Genomic DNA, 19,872 nt, shown 5'->3' on the forward strand with positions numbered 1-19,872 from the left:
AGGTTTAGACTTTTTAAGATTAAATTACTGACCGGCACAAAAGATGCACAGCCTGTTAAATAAAATAATAAATTTTTGTTTTTTGTGTTAATAAAGTTCAGGCATTTAATATCTTTGTGTTGACTTTATATATTATATTACACACTAACTAGTCAGAATTAAATCTCAGATTATATAAAATGTATAGACATTTTAATAAAAAGCCTTGTTTGTTCATGTAATATTTTTATTGAGTATCTTAACTAAACTTAAGGCGCTGCGTTACCTGCAGGTCTGAACGGACCATAAGAACCGATGTCAACACTTAGTCCGAAGTGACCGCAGGGCAACGCCAAAACTTATAAAAACATTAAATGAATTAAGAACATAATATGTGAGCATTATTTACAATACAGTAGACATGTGATGGAGCAGTGAAATGTTACTATTATCTTACATCTACATCCAGTATTTACAGTGGTTTATTATCGTAAACATTCCTAACACAAAAACTATTATAAAAGAATTCACAATATAATTATGCAGTTTCCCAAACTAATATAATTTTTAGCTAGCCGTTTTTATAAGACACCGCGTGTAATTCTGTTTTTTTTTTCGATAGAGGGGCCATCACAAATTAGCCAATGACAATGAGTATGCTAACGACGTTGATACACTCTAAGAAAAAGCGATTCACTCGATTGTATGAAACGCGCAGTCATTGATAGATTGACAGATGACGGCTACAATCTTGTAAAAAAAAACGGAGATAGCCGAAATCCACTACGTTTAAAGCAACTGTTCATTTTCAAACTTAGCCGAATTATACTTCGTCGCCAATCGCCATACTGTAATTACTACCATTTCAAACTTATGTGAAAACGTCTGCACGTTTCATACTAAAATAAATTTCAATTTTTAGACAGACCCGCCTCTTATTACGTAGTATTTACATCCTCTTTGCTTTCAGTTTACGATTATCATGAGTTTTTATTTGACCGTAAAGCAAACGAAAACTAAATATTTGACATCTGTCAACGTCACTAAGTCGATTGGTTCGACGTTTGTAAAATGTGAGTACAGGCAAAAAGGCGCACGTTTATAAAATGATTCTTATGCTATTTAGGATGGCCACTCCTGTCTCAAATATGATTTATTATTTTGGAATCTTATTTAACACCATAAAATGTAAGTAAATTTATTTATAAAATATCAATGAGGCTCAATGAGAGAGATCTTTACAAAAACGAGCCTCATATTGCATTGAACAATACTGATTAGGCTAAGTTAAAACATTAGATAAACTATCTTAGAAATATAGTTTTAGTAAAAAAATGTAGATTCACCAAAAAATCACTCGCTTATAAAAAACAACATTTAACACATTTATTTGTTCATATTACATTTATTTTTTAATTAATATTATATTCTTACGTCATCTCACATCACATAAAGCCGTTCCAACAAGACCCTTGCCGATTTTTCTTACAAATTTCTCTTAAAATATTTATTATGTAACAAATTATTTTAAGAGAAATTTGTTGACAGCATAAGTATAATGCAATATTTATAGAAAATAAAGACATATGACAAGAAAATCTATGTCATTTTTTGTGTGAAAAACAAAAGATATTTATGTCAAACAGCTCTATAGCTGCCGTTGCAATACTGTTTGTGATTTATGAGCCTTCTCTATCGCACTTACGGGTATGTTAAGAATCTTAGTAATGTCTGTCGATCTACAGTTTTGCGTAACAACATAAAGCGCGCTATTTACCTGTTCATTACAATTACATAAACTTGCGAATAAATTTATAGTAAATTTAACAACAAATAACATAGGTAGTCAAAAATACTACCACAGTATATACTTACAATGTTTGACATATTAATACGTATAACAGTACCTTTGCATGAAGAATCATATAATTAAAATACATCTTTTTCGAACTGAAGTATTTATGACCCCTATCTAAAAATAGACTTTTGAAATGTAACGTATAATATATAATATTTATAAAGCAAGGGCGATGGAAAATAATGGAAATATATATAGCCGTTTAGGAGGGGAATTTTATTTGTTTCATTTTAATCTCATCTTTTCAGCCAAGATTTCAAGGTCTCGCTAATTAAAAAAATGAAAAGAATCAATGGAAACACGCAGAATGTGAACTGATAAGGGAAATTTTCTATAAAATATGTTTATTATTAGTAAAAGGATACTTAATTAAAGATAATATAGTAAATAATTTAGGTAATTTCTCAAAAACATTTACGGCCTCACAAATAAAGTTGGCATAAAGTTATACCTGAGAATAAATGATGAATACGCAAAATGTTGACATTGACATGACATATATCGCTGACAATACTGTCAATAAAATGATTATTCTGAAGTTTTCCAAATGTCAGGCAGCCTTGTAAATAAACGCGGGAAACGTTATATGTCAGAGTAATCCAATCATAAGCAAAATGTTATGTAAGTATTTGGAAACATTATGCATTTTCTTGGTTTATTCTTTGGTACTTATAACTTTAGGCTTTTTTTGTAAGTTAATTTGTAAGGCCGGTTTTGTATAATTAATAGTAATAAAGTTAATACTTTTGCACACCACAGTATAAAATAACCATTAGTATTAGTTTAAATTACTCAAACAACAACAATACAAAATATTTTTAGTGTTATTATGTTAATCAAACAGGTTATTTCGTGAGTAGCGATCGAGTTTTGTTATAACATTGTAATCGATATGTTATAGCATCAATATACATATATTAGCCCCGCATGATGGCGTGGCTACGGGCGGCCATCTTGGTGACGTCCATTTTACAAATTCAGGCATACATTTTACAAATCCCCAATCAAAAGAACCGTTTGCATAGTAACAAGTTCCCGCTGACGTCTGCTAACGTTAATGTAAAATGATTTAATGAGTGTGTAGTGTTGGGGTGCCGCTAAAACACTAACCCCCTTATTCATAATGGTCCGCTAACTTTAAACAGCCGCTTAGGAGTGTTTTTTCTCATTCTGATTTAGGTCAATAGATAGATGAAGACAGAGTGAGAATTAGCAATGCTTTAAGTTAGAAGACTATTATGAATAAGGGGATAAATATCATCGGCATGATTGCATCTAGCGTCAGTTCAACGCAACTGCGCTTTTCTTTTACTCACCCTACAATTTAAACAAAATTTAAATTAGCTTTTCAAATCATGAAATATCGAGTAGTAAAAATTAACTATAGTGGGTCAAAGAGTATTTTTAATTGTATTTTGATCATACCAAGCGGCAGTGATGAGGTTAGGACGAATGGAGGCGAACTCCCGAAAGAAGAATAAAAAATATAAACACATACTAGGAGCAAACTCCTCGAACGAAAATGAAATGAAACGTATGCTAGGTTTTTGTTGATGTACTGCAAACTTTACGATTTGAACTGTCTGAATAAATGAACGAAATGATAAAAGTAGAATTTTTATTTGGTAGAAATAAGGTCAAACAGCGTGTTTGGTTATTTGCTACGTTAATAAATTAAATTTGTTTTCTAAAACGTTACAAATATTTAAATCTGAATTCACACATTCCGTGAATTCTTTGCTTCCCGAACCGTCAAGGCATGTGATCTGAATTCGCTCCGCAACAACAGCTGTACAACTAAAATTGAATTACATGTACCTACATACTATTGCTAACAGTCAAGAAATCATGAATATAATGATGGTGTTGGCGAGATGGTTCGGCCATTAAGAAAGAATGTGATCTACCAGAGTTGAAAAATTTTCTCTTTTTCTACATATATATCACATCAATATCTCGAAAAAGAAGTTGCATATAAGCAACTGAATGAGGCCAGATCATTGTATTTCAGTCCGTGACCGAAATTGTTCTTTTTATCTATATACCAAATATATACCTACTATAAAAATCACTCCATCTGTGTAAGACGTAACTGGATTAAGAAATGGGCTTTAAGATATCTCCTGGTCAGTCAAAAATATATGGACTGATCGATTTAAGTCTTCTGCCCTCCTATCACGCGTCTATATCACAGTTTTCCAAGCTGTCACAAAACCAGTAATCAGACATGAACAAGCCGACGTAACTCCTTGAGAAGCTACCGAACCATTTTAAATTTAACGGGACATATTCTAAATGGCTCAATAATATTGATCATAGGTAAATATTTAAATTAATATGATTAATTAACAACATAATCGAACATTTACCTATATTTATAAAAGTATTAAACGTCACAAAAACACGACCTCTAAAACATCAAGATTTTAAATCTATTCATTTTCATCACATAAAATAAAAATTTGCGTAAAGTCTATTAAGAAATCTTTAGGAGTATTTTAAGGTGTCACTTTTGCACTACAATAAGGAAAATTAAAGGCAGCAAGAGTATAGTATCAAATAGTAATGTAAAAAGGTAAAAAATAAAATTGGAGTACTAAATTACGATAAGATTCAGTCCACAAAAAATAATACCGAGCGGATTAGCTTGCTATCTGCTACTAGGAGTAACGTTTCTCGGCAGTCTCAAGCGATTGCTATCCATTTTAATTTAACCCTGATTGGGGCTCTTCTATCGCCATGCTCTTCTAAGTGTTCCATGTCTATTAAGCATCTAACACATTTGAATAGATGCCCTTAAGAATATCTAGTCGGTTTGTATGTCATAAAAATTAAGCGGCTAAAACAAGGATTCGAATAAAAAAAAAACAAACACAAAATTGTATTCTCAAATATAACTAGTAATAAAATCTTAAGGTGTATTATTTTTATTATATTTTTTTTTTGTAAATATAAACAGTTGCTTTGATGTTGCTGTTATGAGTTTAACATGTATAGCCCTATACTAACTTTTAGTTCGTTCTGACGTTGCTGCGAATAGCTGCCAATAAAAATACAGTCTTGGAGGGGCGAATGCGGAAGGCGGGAGAGATGCGACATGTCTGGGTATTTCTGTAATTGCACAAACAGAGCGAACTAGAAGTTTTGAATCCGTCTCTCCTATTTTGATGCGGTTTTTTTTTGCTGGTGCATGGAGGTGATTCTCAGATATAAAAAATAATTGTTTCTTTTTATGGAATAGAAGGGCAAATGAGCCCATATTATGTGGAAATTCATAACTTTGAAACTAAGAGAGGATGCGATTTGTGAGAAATGATAAACCCCACAGAGTTGTGTATTTTTTTCTCATCTAAACAAGTTTGGTCGTATTACCTACTCTATGAAATGCAGAAATTATTTGCCAGATTATAGTTTTAGTTATACAACAATTTAGTCGAAATTCCCCTTTCTTATTTATACAACTGTCTGGTTGAACATGAAAAATTTTAGGACACCTTTGTGGCGTTGAGGAGCGTTGTAATGAGCCAATCTTATATACAATAGACAGGAAGAGTTCCTTTATGTGTTGCTTAATTCTGGAGAGATCCGGGATTATGATCACCATAAAAATTAATTTTTATCGGTACTGAACCATTTATAATTTCAGCTCAATCAATTGAGGACAATTTAAACTTCAGTTGCAAGATTTAACCCACACTACGAATTATTTATTTATTTATTTTAATTAGCACAGTAACAGCTTTTTTTATGAAAATAAGGAACGAGACGAGCAGGACGTTCAGTTGATGGTAATTGATACGCCCTGCCCATTACAATGCAGTGCCGCTCAGGATTCTTGAAAAACCCCAAAAATTCTGAACGGCACTACAACTGCGCTCGTCACCTTGAGACAAAAGATGTTAAGTCTCATTTGCCCAGTTTCACTAGATACGGCGCCCTACAGACCGAAACACAGTAATGCTTACACATTACTGCTTCACGGCAGAAATAGGCGCCGTTGTGGTACCCAAAGCTTTTAATTTACTGAAAAACACCAACATCACCTATCTCTTATATCTTTCAGCATTTACTGCTGGACAGAGATAGGTGATGTTTTTCCACTGGGATGTTGTTAGTACGAGAAGAGAGAGAGAGAACGCTCATTTTATAATACATTTTAGCGACCCTTATACGTAGTTCAATTACAATTGGATATCTTTGATTTCACTCGTATTTCTACACATTTTACTTAATGTCTAAAAAATTATAAAAATTCGCAAACTGAGTATAATACAATTGACAGTGAAACATATTTGACGTTACAAACTGCTTTATAATTTTATAGTTAAAAAACAAAGAAATTCTTGATGTTATGGGTTTGTTATGTTATTAACTCACAAAAATTGATTCATTTTAAATATTCTTGCTAATAATTACTCTCTGTTAGATACTTTCATCAATACAATCATTAAAAATGGCGGTAGTCGGTTAAATTTTCAAATAACTTTAAAGCAGCCTAAATTTAAAAAAAAAATTGAACTATTCAGCGCGGCGCTGTGCTGAACATTTAAATTATTTAAATAATTAATTTGATAGCTGAAATTTGAAAAGATACTAAACATAGACAATATGGCGGCAAAGTAGTTATCACTGCCACACTAAGTTCTATTATATCATCAACATATCTATATTAACATATGGGGATCGGGCCACAAACACAAGATCGTATTTGGAATAAGGTGGAACATACGATATTCATTCTATTGTGATTGTCTATGACAAAACATTACCACTATCATCAACGAAAATGGTATAATGCAAATCAATTTTTTACCGAGCAATGTTTCACACACGGCGACTCAATCTGATCAAACGTCGAAGTCAGTCGTTTTCCCGGTTGGAGCAATGAACGGTTCACTCCACATTCTTCTTAAGTCTCCCTATAAACAAAGATTTAATAAAATTATATAGGAATCTATAGGGGTTAGATTTAAGTATACGTTTGCGCGAAATTGATGTTATAAATATACATTATAAAGGCTTTATGACAACCCTTAAGGCCGACAACGCTCCTGTAACTCCTCTGGTATTGCAAGAGAATGTGGGCGGCGGTGAACACTTAACATCCGTACACTCGTTTGTTTCCATAGAAAGAAATAAAAATCAAAAGTGAATAAACATGGTTTTTCATTTGAGGAAAAATCGATGTTACGGTAAACATTACTGTGTTGTGGCCTGAAGGGCGCCGTAGCTAGTGAAAGTACTGGGCAAATGAGACTTAACATATTATGTCTCAAGGAGACGAGCGCAATTGTTAGAATTTTTGGGATTTTCAAGAATCCTAAGCGGCATTGCATTGTAATGGGTAGGACGTAACAATTACCATCAGCTGAACGTCCTGCTCGTCTCGTCCCTTATTTTCATAAAAAAAATGGATAAAATACACTTTACCTCACATACAAACGACACCATTAACGAGTACGAAATGGCAGTTACATACTTTAACCCCTTAAGCTTTATCAAACGACCTAAAGCGTGGCGAAGCGTTTTCATTTTGTTATGTATAGTATCGTTTGTAGCAAAGGCGAGGCGTGAGCGAGATAGTTGTATTTTTTTTATGGAATAGGAGGACAAACGAGCGTACGGGTCAACTGTTATTAAGTGATCACCGCCGCCCACAGTCTCTTGCAACACCAGAGGAATAACAGGAGCGTTGCCGGCCTTTAAGAAAGGTGTACGCGCTTTTTTTGAAGGTACCCATGTCGTATCGTCCCAGAAACACTGCACAAGGAAGTTCATTCGTTCATTGTATTAGCTGGCTTTGTATGCACTACGTCAAACAGAGAGGGCGTGCGAGACGGTTGTGTTTATTTACAAAAGTTGGACACGAGAGGCGTCCCGCAACGCTTCGCTTTCGGATTGCTGTGTCTACTTTGTAGTTTGACGTCTCTGCTTCGGTTCGCATTCTCAACGCATTCACTTCAGTGCGGTTCCGTTCCGAACCACAATCATGTCAAAATTGAGTTAAAAACACAAAACTGGTCACGTGATTCATATTAAAGTGACTGAAAAAAAATGGCAGCCCTACTGTCTCTCTTTAAATGACATCATGACTTAGTAGCCCAACCCACATGTACGCAATACACTAATATCTATTAAACTTTAAACACGAATTTCTTAAAATGTGATGTTTGTGGCTTGGAACGATTTCAGGAACTACGTCCATTTGACAATACCGTATACAAGACTCCATTTTTTTTTATTTAAAAAGGCTCTATCTTTTTCGAACGTATGGAAAAAAAAAGTAAGTATGCAGGCAACGCTTATAAATATTCCCCTAGGATTATTTGAGTTTGTGTCATCTATTGCCCTCATTACCTTAACATACGCCATGGTGAGCAGTGGCAGCAGCGTGAAGGGCACCAGGTATAGAAGCGCGGGCTGCGCCGCCTTGAACACCTCGGCGGAAACCGTGGCCGTCAGGAGCCCCAGGAAGTAGCCCAACAGCGAGCAGTGGAAGTACGTCAGCCGGGATCCCTGGAGTACAAGACTTGTAAGTGGAGTGTTGTAGATTTTTTTATGAAAATAAGCGACGAGACGAGCAGGACGTACAGCTGATGGTAATTACAATACAGTGCCGCTCAGGATTCTTGAAAAACCCCAAAAATTCTGAGTGGCACTACAATTGCGCTCGTCACCTAGAGACATAAGATGTTAAGTCTCATTTGTCGAGTAATTTCACTAGCTACGGCGCCCTTCACACTGAAACAAAATATTTTTTTTATATATAAGAGGGGACAAACGGGATGGGGAGAGGTGAGGCAACCGCCCATGGACATCCGCAACAACAGGTGTGTCAAGAAATGTGTTGCCGGCCTTCAAGGCGGGGAGTATGCTTTTTTCTTGAAGATCCCTAAGTCGTATCTTATTGTGGAATGCCAGACGTCTACGTGATGCGGATGCTACTTTGCACGTAATGTCCGGTGATCGAATTCGGCCGCTGGAATCAACCCGAACACTGAGCACTCCCCGTGATAAATGCGGTAGAAGATGCAGAACGAACCAACATCTCTACGCAATGCCAAAGAATCAAGCCGATCGGAGATGACTTGATCGTCGATGATTCGAGCCGCTCTTCGTTGTATGCGGTCAAATGGAAGAAGCTGGTCCTGGGGAGCACCCACCCAGAGGTGAGAACAGTACTCTATGTGAGGCCGAATTTGCTTTTAGTGAAGTAATGTCTCGCCTTACTCTGAGTACACCAAGATTTTTAGAGGCCAGTTTGGCCTTCTCTTTCAAGTGACTACGGAACTGAAGTCGCTCGATATATCGCCGCCAAATATGCCAATACAGGCTGTGGCAGTTAGAGGAGTGATCTCGAATCGAGGGGACGTATCAAAGGGAGACTTTTTAGTGGTGGACGCACAAACTTGTGTCTTCTTGGGGTTGAATTGGACTAAATTTTGTCGGCCCCATTTCGAGACTTTGCAAAGCATAGTCTCGATTTCAGACACAAGTTTGTTCCGGTTCTCGTGGACGCTATCCCGGAACATGTTGGCACGGCCGGTGTAGGAAGCATACCCTGTGCTGTCTTCTGCATAGCAATGAATACTGCTGATTTGCAGCATATCATTGATATGCAGAAAAAACAGTGTAGGGGATAGCACGCAGCCTAGCGGGACACCAGCGTTTATAGGTTTTAAGTCGGAGCATGCACCGTTGATAACAACCTTGATGCTCCGATCGGCCAAAAAGCTAGCGACCAATTTGCACAACTTCTCGGGAAGCCCATAGGATGGCAGTTTCGCTATAAGTGCTTTACGGCACACCCGATCCTGTCCAACTCACTCATGTTATGGGTGAGGTATGCAAGAAGATCACCAGCTGAGCGATCTTGACGGAAACCGTACTAGCAGTCGCTGATCAGCTGGTGCTCCTCTACGTATCCCAAGAGCTGGCGGTTGATGATCGACTCCATTACTTTGGAGAAAATGGAGGTAATGGCAATGGGGCGGTAGTTGACGGCTCCGAGCGTACACCTTTCTTAGGGATCGGGTGCACTAAAGCCGCCTTCCATAATTTCAGCACTACGCCTGATGAGTAGGAGAGCCGAAAAAGACGGTTAAGGACCGGCGCCAGTTCCGGAGCACATGTCCGCAGCACGATCTGGGTAATGCCAGCGGGCCGCTCGATTTCTGAATGTCCAAGGTCAGAAGCGCCTTAAGCACGGCGCAATGCCGGATTTTTACCTCCGGCATGTATGACTCGCACCGCAGAATATGCTTGGTTGTCGAGAGTCGAGTTGGACGCAAAGAGGGAGCCCAGGAGATCAGCTTTCTCTTTCGCGTCATGGACCAGCAATACATCGTCCTGTGCAGTGGCGGAATGGCTGGCTGGCAGAAGTTTCCTTGGACAGCATTGGCGAGAGACCAGAACGCACGAGTTCCCGAGGGAAGGCGTGCAAGTCTCTCGCCAATTCTGCCAATGTGCTTCGAATTCAAACATAGTTTACAATTCTTCACCCCAAAACACAGTAAAGTTTACAGATTACTGCTTCACGGCAGAAATAGGCGCCGTTGTGGTACCCATGATCTGCTGGTATCCTATAATACACTTGAGATAGGGACAGGCCGCCATCCTCATGACTTACAGACACACTAAAACCATCAATCAAAAGTAATTTAAAAACCTATGCGTAAAGACCTCACACAGATGTTAATATGACAAGATTCAGTCACTATACGAATTCGCGGGCGTTATAATAAAATAATTTAAATTAAAATAGATAAAAATATTTTTTTTTGTGGAAATAACTCACTCAACGTGGCAAATTAAAACCAATAGTAAACTTATGAATGGCAATCTTCCACAGTAAGGTTTTGAAAATATGTAACTTCCTTTAACTGCTAAATACGCTAAGAATTTATATTGTGGTTTCATTTTAGTTCAAGTTTTTATTCGTTAATACTATTACACGTCATACACACTTAACATAATAATACAACTTACTTATAAATACATTATATGAGTAGAACGGGCGCTCAATGAGCTACCTTTTAAGTTTATATTAGGAAGTGTTAAAATTTGACACGCCTGTGATATAGTCCGGGAGTTTATTATAAACCCGAGGGCTCATAGCGTGTATTGTGCGGGAAGCTTTTTCCAGACTATGTGGGACTGCATTTAGGCGATTTGCGTTTTAGTTCTATCAATGTCTCAGTACTATGTGTATTGTGTACACACGTCACAAATCTTCTTCTTAGTCGGACACTCTTGTCAGAGTGGTCGTGGTTGCGCTGACGAGGTACATGGTGGGGTGTTCGGTGGGTCAATATCCTTTCTGAGGGTAGATCTCCTGGCGATGTGCTTCCATTTCTGACGGTTAGAGGCGTTGCGAGTACACTGGACCATGGTGGACTCAGTAGCCTTTGCGATGGCGTCTATCCAGCGGGTTGGCGATCGACCGCGTGCTCTCTTGCCTTCCACCTGGCCCTGAACTGCCAGTCTCTCCATCAAGTTCTCATTTCTAGAGACGTGACCAAAGAACTTTAGTATTCTTAGTTGCACAATTGACGATAGTCTGTCTTTAATACGAAGCTCTTTGACGATGGATACATTGGTGTGAAATGTCGTCCACGGGATCTTTAGGAGGCGTCTCCAGCACCACATCTCTAATGCATCGATTTTACGGCGGTCCTGCTAAAGATTGGAAACACAAGGCATTTCATCAATCTGACTTTAGTCTTCTTGGTAATCCTCCTGTCCCTCCAAATCTTTCCCAGTTGTTCCACTGCAGACCTGGTGATGGCGCACCGTCGTCTGATCTCGTCGCCACATCCTCCAGTACTTGATATAGTAGAACCAAGATAAATAAATAAATAAGGTCACAAATAGTAAACGGTAATAGGATGTAACATACCATGGACCTAGGGCCGGGCACCTGTCCCATTTGGCAGACGAGGGTGGCCTTCTTGTAGGCGTCATAGCGAAGCACGAAACACAGCAGTAGTCCAGGCATCACGATGTCACCAAGACCTGTTCATCATATACACACAATTAATACTTGTATAGTTATTACTTTTAGTTTATTTCTTTATATTATTAGTTAGATTTTAGTAATCAGCTTGTTGTCACTTGTATATCTTTATTTTCTGTTAATTCTACCATTCCCCCCACGAGACAGGCAACGCCTAGTGTGGGGGTCAGTATAAAATGTTAATATAGCTGTTAATGTAATTCTTGATAGCACAATATCTGCAATCGGAAGGGACAATCACTCACGCACTTCTAACAAGCCACAATCTGAACAACGAGCTAAACTTGCATTGAAGGATCACTTCAGTCCGAGAAATCAACGAGACTGCTTCACTTTTGGCTGAATTTGAAGTGGCTGGAAGAATACAGCCACCATTTTAGGCACAATGAAATGAGTGCGGAAAATAAAGCCATAAACCTATTACCCCACTTAACTATCCTTTTGTGGGTTGTGTCCTGCGGCAAGATTTGCAAGGCTAAATTTTTTTTTTAATGAAAATACGGGACGAGATGAGCAGGACGTTCAGCTGATGGTAATTGATACGCCCTGCCCATTACAATGCAGTGCCGCTCAGGATTCTTGAATTCTTGAGACATAAGATGTTAAGTCTCACTAGCTATAATATAATAAGGTATGTAAAAGTGAAGAGTTTATAGACCCATGCTTTAAATCCTCTTTAAAGATAATAATAATAATATTGACACACTTTTACACAAATTATTAATAATTCACACTCAATATCCTAATAACCATTAGATCACCCAAACGAGTGTTGTAATGTGATTCAGTACAACATTACAACACTTGTTTGGATGATGTAATGGTTACTAGGACTGGCTTTTTTAATGTTAGCAGTAAGCTAACTGTTTCAGAATCTTTTATAGAGGATTCATATTCTGGGTGTAGATAAAGTCTTGTATGCAACTGTTGATACTTAGGTATTAAAACACTCATGTGATAAACCCACTTTCGTGTTTTAATACCCCTTAGTACATTTGCATAAATAACGAATTAACCATGCCATTTTACGCGATGCAAGTTACCACCAAACAACATTAATATAGTGGGGATGGTCACCAGCTAAATCTATGATTTTCGTAAGTGACGTGAAGTACTTACCAAGCATAGAGAAGTGTCCCTGATGATGCATGGAGGGGAACACGAGCTTGGCCGGGAGCGACAGCTTGGGCGCGTCCCTCATGGCACCGCCCAGTTGCAACCGTCGTGCTACCACGTTCATCGGATTCTCCGCGGGCCTGCAATTGGGACGGGACACTATAATAACAGTGTATACATTCACCATTTGCAATTTTTTTGATGTGATATCTTCTTATGGGAGGGAGAACACTTCGTTACGTTACGCAATACTTCCTTCAGAAAAAAATACACTTGAAGCAATTTTTTAATTATAAAATTTAATGGCTTCAGTTGATTTTTTTTAATCTCCATATTGTGAATTCGTTTATTTATTACTACTTTGTAAAAAATATTAAATAAGAGTTTTCAGAAATCGTAAATTTTTTTATTGGTTTCTTCGTCCATTATTAGGACAGGCAAAGCGTTCAACCCCATACAGCCATATTCGTTAATATTCAATAATTAATTGCAAGGTTTTTAAATGACATACAATGTAAAAATTTCGTCGCTTATTATATTATATTGCAAGTTAAACAATTCCAATATTAAATACTTCACAATCACGCCAATTGCAAGATGGCAGGTTTAATGTTTTCGAACCCATACAACTTCACAAGGTCCCCCACATAATAATAATATTTGTTTTAGCCAAAAATCACAAATCACAATATTTAGTAGTAAAAAAATAGTATAAAATAAGTAAAAATATATACACAGCAACACATCTTAAGACCGGGCAGCGGTGTTCAGCTAATAACAGATAAGATACTTAAAATGTAATGTAAAAAAGGCCGTTAATATCCACTTACCTCGTGGCAACTTTGACCATGACATTGGTGGTGAATATGTAGGAGGAGAAGAAGACCCAGAAGACGTCGTAAAGCAACAGCCCAGTGAGCAGCAGAGTGGAGACCTTCAGCGAGGGCAGTCGGATCAGTGCTATAAATGTAACGCACAATCCCATGCCCATTGCTGAAATACAAAATATGAAGTCACAAGACAACTACAAACATATAGTTTAGCAGTTTAAGATTATCATTCATTAAAAATAGGGCATAAAATAATAACAGGTGGTATTGGTGGGATTATGACAAGCTTGTTTTGCCCGCAATATTAAAATAAGCGAATTTCAGCCATTAACTTTCATCTAATTAAACAGTGACTAGAAAACAAAGACTGTGACTATTAGCTGAAGGTGGAATTTGCGTTTAATTACACATTTTTTTTATCTAAAACAGAAGAGATATCTTAAGGTAAGTAAACATATGTTACTACCATGTACTATTATACCATGGCACTACTATTGCACTCGTCACCTTGAGATATAAAATGTTAAGTTTAATTTGCCCAATAAATTCACTAGCTACGGCGACCTTCAGACCGAGACACAATAATGTTTACACATTATTTCTTCACGGCAGAAATAGGCGCCGTTGTGGTACTCATAATCTAGCCGGAATCCTGTGCAAGGGAGCTTCGCACTGGTGAAAATCTTCTGTTAAAAAAACTGGTGTTATTAATCAAATTCGAATATTTTTATTCAAAATAGGATATGACATCACTTATTGAAAGTCAAAAACTATCACCCATTCCAAAAAGAATGCCTCAGACCTGAGAAGAATGGGAGCAACAAACTCAGCGGGCTTTTTTTTCATCCAAAAATATGTTTACAAAGTAATATTGTACAATTAAACTTATTATCTAACAGCCTGAGGGCGGAAGTTCCATTTTCAATCTGTGGAATCATTAAGAAAGTCGTTTATGTTATAGTAACCTATACCACACAAACGCTTTTTAACAATTCTATTGAATATCGTAATACTTTTGTTTTGACCATTTTCTGAGATCTTGTTGTAAAAGCATATACCTCGCAGCACAAAAGACTTACTAACTTGACTTAGCCGAGTAGTTGGCATAATGGTCTAAGAGCCCGTGGACCCCAAACCTACATTATTTTATAAAAGCTAAAAGTTTGTCAGCGCATGCTCCAAACACAGGTAAGAACGATGGACCATTGTGGAGTTTGAGTTGCAGTGGCTTTGGCAGGTAAACGGTACTAGAGTTGTGTAAAATACCGATCTAAATACATCAAATAATAAAGTGTGATTTTTCAGTATATCCATCAGAATATTATTAAAAATCACGTTATTAATTGCCAGACACCTAACATCGTGGCAACCCCTTTGCCAGACACCCTTAATGTTCATGAAAGTATAATTTTCTTACGTCATATTAGTAGTAGGTCTGGGGTCCACGGCTCTTGCTGTATAACAAGTTTATGTTTGTTCCTAGATTCCAATTATCTTTTTTATTATTCATATTTAAAAAAAGAGTACAATGAAGATTTAAGACTGAGATGCGCCACAGAAACCTGTGTAGGTGTATGCGTGGTGCAAATGCATCATTTCGCTCAACGACTGTACTTAACAAAAGATGAAATAAAAAAAAATACCTAATAAACATAAATATTAAGAACAGTTAACACGAGCCATTACATCCCCTTTTCCTCTTAGTGTATATTGCATATTTTTAAATGCGTATTTACACGAATTTTTATTTTTGAGAATGATTGTGTATAGATCTTCAGGTGAGTTATTTAATATGTTAGGTAGCATGTATTCCCATGTCCTTTTGCCATACACATTAACATACCTAGGTAAAATATATCTGGTTTGATTAACCCCTATTATATGTGGACTACCCCGAATCTTGCAGGTTTCATAATATGATGACACTTGAGGACAGGCGCAAGGTTCTGGATCCCTCTTTCCTTCATAACATAGTTCATGGTAGGATCGACAGTACAGCTAACTAAACTATTCATACAATTACGAGTGCCGTCAGTTCGCACTAGACACACGTCTCTATTCCAAGTCCCGCCGAGTCACACTAATTATTATGAAAATTCGATAATCTGTCGCACTCTATGCAGCTATAATAAACAATTCAACAGTACTGAACTTTTTAATAACAGTAAAGGCTACTTTAAAAGGAGTGTTAATAAAAATCTAAAGGAAGGTTAAATTTAGAGTAATTCACAAACACACAAACACCCACACGCACTCACGCACACACGCACAAATATCGTGTCTTATTATAAATATTGTAAATCCGTTATTAGATGTAAGTCCTACAAAATAGTATTATTATAACCTAATTTAAGTTCTGTGGATTTTGTGATGTTTTAAATAAATAAATAAATATCGTTGAGTGTTTGACCGTACCGTCCATGAGCAGCCAGTGGCCAGTGAGCACCCACACGGACACGATGGCAGCGGCCACCAGCGCGGCCGCTAGCTCGGGGGCGGAGTAGCGGCCACACACGGCGCCGCGACCACTGCCTCCAGCCACGTACTGGCACAGCGGCGTCAGAAGGAACGCAAGCGCCGCACACGCTATTACTGTTTACAATTAATGACAACTTAAATATATTACAATACTTTTAAAACTTACAATATCACTCGCACAGAATACCGGCGTGAAGTAGCGGCCTAGTGCCGCTATGTTTCGTATAGGTTAAGTTATCGAGGACCGGAGGCCATCCCCCCCCCCCCCTTCCCCAACAAAGATTATTGTGTGTCTTCTACCGCATTTATCACGGGGAGTGTTTAACCTGATTCCTGCCGCCGAATTCACCTTCGCACGACACGCCACAAGTTAGGATATCATCCCCACCATCTGGATGTGTGGCGGTCCTCCACAGTGCGGTTTAAAAGGAGCTTTCTTCCACGTACTACAAAGCTGTGGAATGAACTTCCTTGCGCGGTGTCTCCGGGACGATACGACATGGGTACCTTCTAAAAAAGCGCGTACACCTTCCTTAAAGGCCGGCAATGCTCCTGTGATTCCTCTGGTGTTGCAAGAGATTGTGGGCGGCGGTGATCACTTAACAACAGGTGACCCGTACGCTCGTTTGTCCTCCTATTCCATAAAAATATATTATTATACTAGTGGACCCGACAGACATTGTCCTGTACACACCGTTTAAATTTGAAAAATAGGACCAGCCGTTAGGAGGAGTACATTAACATACACAGGAGCAGGAGAATTATATTATATGAACGGAATTGAGAATCTAAATATAATAGCCGTATATGGTCTGGTCTTCAAAGTACTAAGTTATTATATCTGGCTATCTTTTGCAAATAATAATCGTGGAAGTTAGCTTCGTTGCTTGACCGGATTTGATCTGTTCTTGACAGCCTCACGTGGCACAATAATATTTTAATTAATTCATAAATTAATAGTTTCGGAGTATCATTCATACTGGCATGTTCTGCTCAAGGATAAAGCTCAAACATTCATTTCCCTAATATGTTTCCAATTCCCAGTGTTTCCTCGTCGATATGATCGACCTGGGGGCCTACCATGAACTATTATTGCGATTTAATTGACAACCTAAAATGATCAGCTTTGCTATTTCGTACCACGACGTGATTAGTGCTATCTAATTTAGGTTGACGTCAAATCAACTGATTAAATCGCAATGATGTCAATTGAATGTCAAAAATGATGTCAATTGAATCGCAAACTGATTTAGTTCGTTCATTCATTCGTACCATGAGGTAGGTAATATTTCAACCTAAACTGGATAGCTTATGTGTCAAAGTGAGCGATTCGAAAAAAGTTGCTACTTCCTTAGAGGGAAATGAATCGTGTTGTTAATAACTTTTAAAAAATAGTGAAAACATACAGAAAAGGAAAATTTTATTTTAATATGAAAGATGAGATGAGAATACTTTATTAGACTTTTTTGTAAAAAAAAAGACTGAGAAAAAATACGGAAAATGAAAATACTAAAGACGAGGCAGTAAGTGCGCGGGCCTGTTCGCAAGAACGAATTAAAAAAAATGTACTCTGTACTCCTGTCAAATAAAACATCAATGGAGGTGCGTTCATAACTCGTTACTTTTACGAAAACACCTAAGCAAACATCTAATTTGTTATTCAAAGAACTATATTTATTTATATTACTATTATTTAATAAGTACAAAAAAAGGGCTTAATGGTTTATAATTTGACGCTATAAAGCGCAATTTTAAAATGTATTTTTAAGTATTTTCTACGCAAAAAGACAGTTTATATCATTTTAGGTTTCGAAACGCAACGGATATGGTTCGATTAAGAGAGACAAACTTGTGCAAGGACTGTAGAGCGTCATCTCTCTCTCACACCGCGGATCACAGACAAATCTATTTCGTTCATTCTTCTTAAGCGATCCAAACGCCATTCAGTAAAAGGCACTTCATGGTACAAATTTTAGCGATTCAGTTAAGGTACCTAAACTGAACTGCATCGGAATCGCATCGCTAATTAAAAGTTAATGGTAGACCCTCTGATTATGGTAGTTTGTCATCCAGTTCCCTAAATAATGTACTTACTTGCCGTGCAAATAGCCACGAGTGTTTGAACAGAGTCGAAGAAAAAGAACATGACGAGCAACGCAGCAGAAGAGCCGAGCGGGAAGCATAGCGCTTGCATAGTGTTCAACGTCTGTACATCTGTGGGGAAATATAACCATTTGAGTATAGTTAATGTCAAGCTGTTTTGAATTTTTCCCCCAAAACTAAGTCGAGTTAATAATGTTCACTATTAAAATAAGTAGAGGCAGAACCATGCTCCTATGATTTTTTATATCTATTATTGTCTGGTAATCGTCTGTCATATGGTAAAACCGAGCGTTGTTAAAGGTTAACTTTCCTCTGGTAATTAGTTTCATGACAAAAAGGGACGAGACGAACAAAGAGTTACGCCGATGGGAAGTTATACGCACCACCCATTCTATTACAATTCAATTCCGCTCAAGATTATTGACAGAACCCACAATTCCAAGCGGCATCGAAATTGTGGTCTTCACTTTGAGACATAAGATTAATAAGTTTTACATCACTAGCATTAGCCCTTCAAACCGAAACACAATAATGCTTGCAAATTACTGCTTCACGGCAGAGGATGGTTGTGATAGTCGACAAGTTTGTGGACAATATTAATTGAGCGAGCATGCCTACAAAGGAAGACCTTGATTGTATGACAAAAACAATGCTTTTTTCGTAGAGATTGTTTGAGAAGGAAATAGAAGAATACATTTGCATGAAGAAATTGGAGCCCGGATACGCTCTTAACATAAATAACGTAACATCCTAGCAATCTGTGCCACATTTGGAGATTCACAAGTATTAAGTTAAACAATATAATTCAGAGGGTCGACGTGAATGGCAGGAGATCTCCTGGGACTCCTCTCAGTATGGGGGTACCACAAGGGTCTATTCTTGGACCGTTCCTCTTCCTTATCTATATAAATGATCTTCCTAATCTTTTAGAGAAAAAACATAAGGTAGTATTGTTTGCGGACGACACTTCACTAATTTTCAAAGTGAAAAGAAACCAAGCTATGTATGACGAAGTTAACGATGTTATATCTAACATCGTGTACTGGTTTAGCGCTAAGAACCTATTGTTAAATAGCAAGAAAAGTAAATACATTAAATTTACCGTACCAAATGTCAAAAATGTAAATGCAAATGTTTTGTTAAACGGAGAGGTGATAGAACCGGTGGAATCTGCTATATTTCTTGGCATAACTCTAGATTCCAAATTACAATGGGGCCCCCATATTGAAGGATTGGCGAACAGACTTAGTTCTGCAGCATACGCGGTTAAAAAGATTAGACAATTAACTGACATAGATACGGCGCGAATAGTATACTTTAGTTATTTCCATAGTATTATGTCCTATGGTATATTGCTATGGGGCAACGTTGCCGATATTAATACAATATTTGTGCTGCAGAAGAGGGCTATTCGCGCTATTTATAACCTAGGTCCTAGAGAATCATTGAGAGCAAAATTCAAAGAAATTAACATCTTGACTGTTGCTTCTCAA

At 37.5% G+C, this 19,872-nt stretch overlaps 1 protein-coding gene across 2 annotated transcripts in view; it reads right to left on the reverse strand.

Annotated features, from left to right (window-relative positions):
* Nucleotides 1–205: 205 nt before the first annotated feature.
* LOC126967069 (signal peptide peptidase-like 3) overlaps nucleotides 206–19,872 on the reverse strand; it is a 37,223-nt gene continuing 17,556 nt past the window's right edge. The window contains exons 4-11 of one of the 2 annotated variants that reach the window (XM_050811426.1): nucleotides 18,371–18,490; nucleotides 16,214–16,390; nucleotides 13,799–13,961; nucleotides 12,972–13,108; nucleotides 11,736–11,851; nucleotides 8,195–8,353; nucleotides 6,651–6,756; nucleotides 206–4,948 (exon numbers count right to left, since the gene is read on the reverse strand). In XM_050811426.1, the coding sequence (XP_050667383.1) occupies nucleotides 6,685–6,756; nucleotides 8,195–8,353; nucleotides 11,736–11,851; nucleotides 12,972–13,108; nucleotides 13,799–13,961; nucleotides 16,214–16,390; nucleotides 18,371–18,490 (944 nt within the window). In that variant the 3' untranslated portion in view covers nucleotides 206–4,948; nucleotides 6,651–6,684. Of the gene's footprint in view, nucleotides 6,376–6,650; nucleotides 6,757–8,194; nucleotides 8,354–11,735; nucleotides 11,852–12,971; nucleotides 13,109–13,798; nucleotides 13,962–16,213; nucleotides 16,391–18,370; nucleotides 18,491–19,872 lie in introns of both variants that reach the window. The other variant, XM_050811415.1, reaches the window with a different exon arrangement.

This window comes from Leptidea sinapis, chromosome 1, assembly GCF_905404315.1.
Source record: "Leptidea sinapis chromosome 1, ilLepSina1.1, whole genome shotgun sequence".
Classification (NCBI taxonomy): Eukaryota; Metazoa; Arthropoda; class Insecta; order Lepidoptera; family Pieridae; genus Leptidea; species Leptidea sinapis.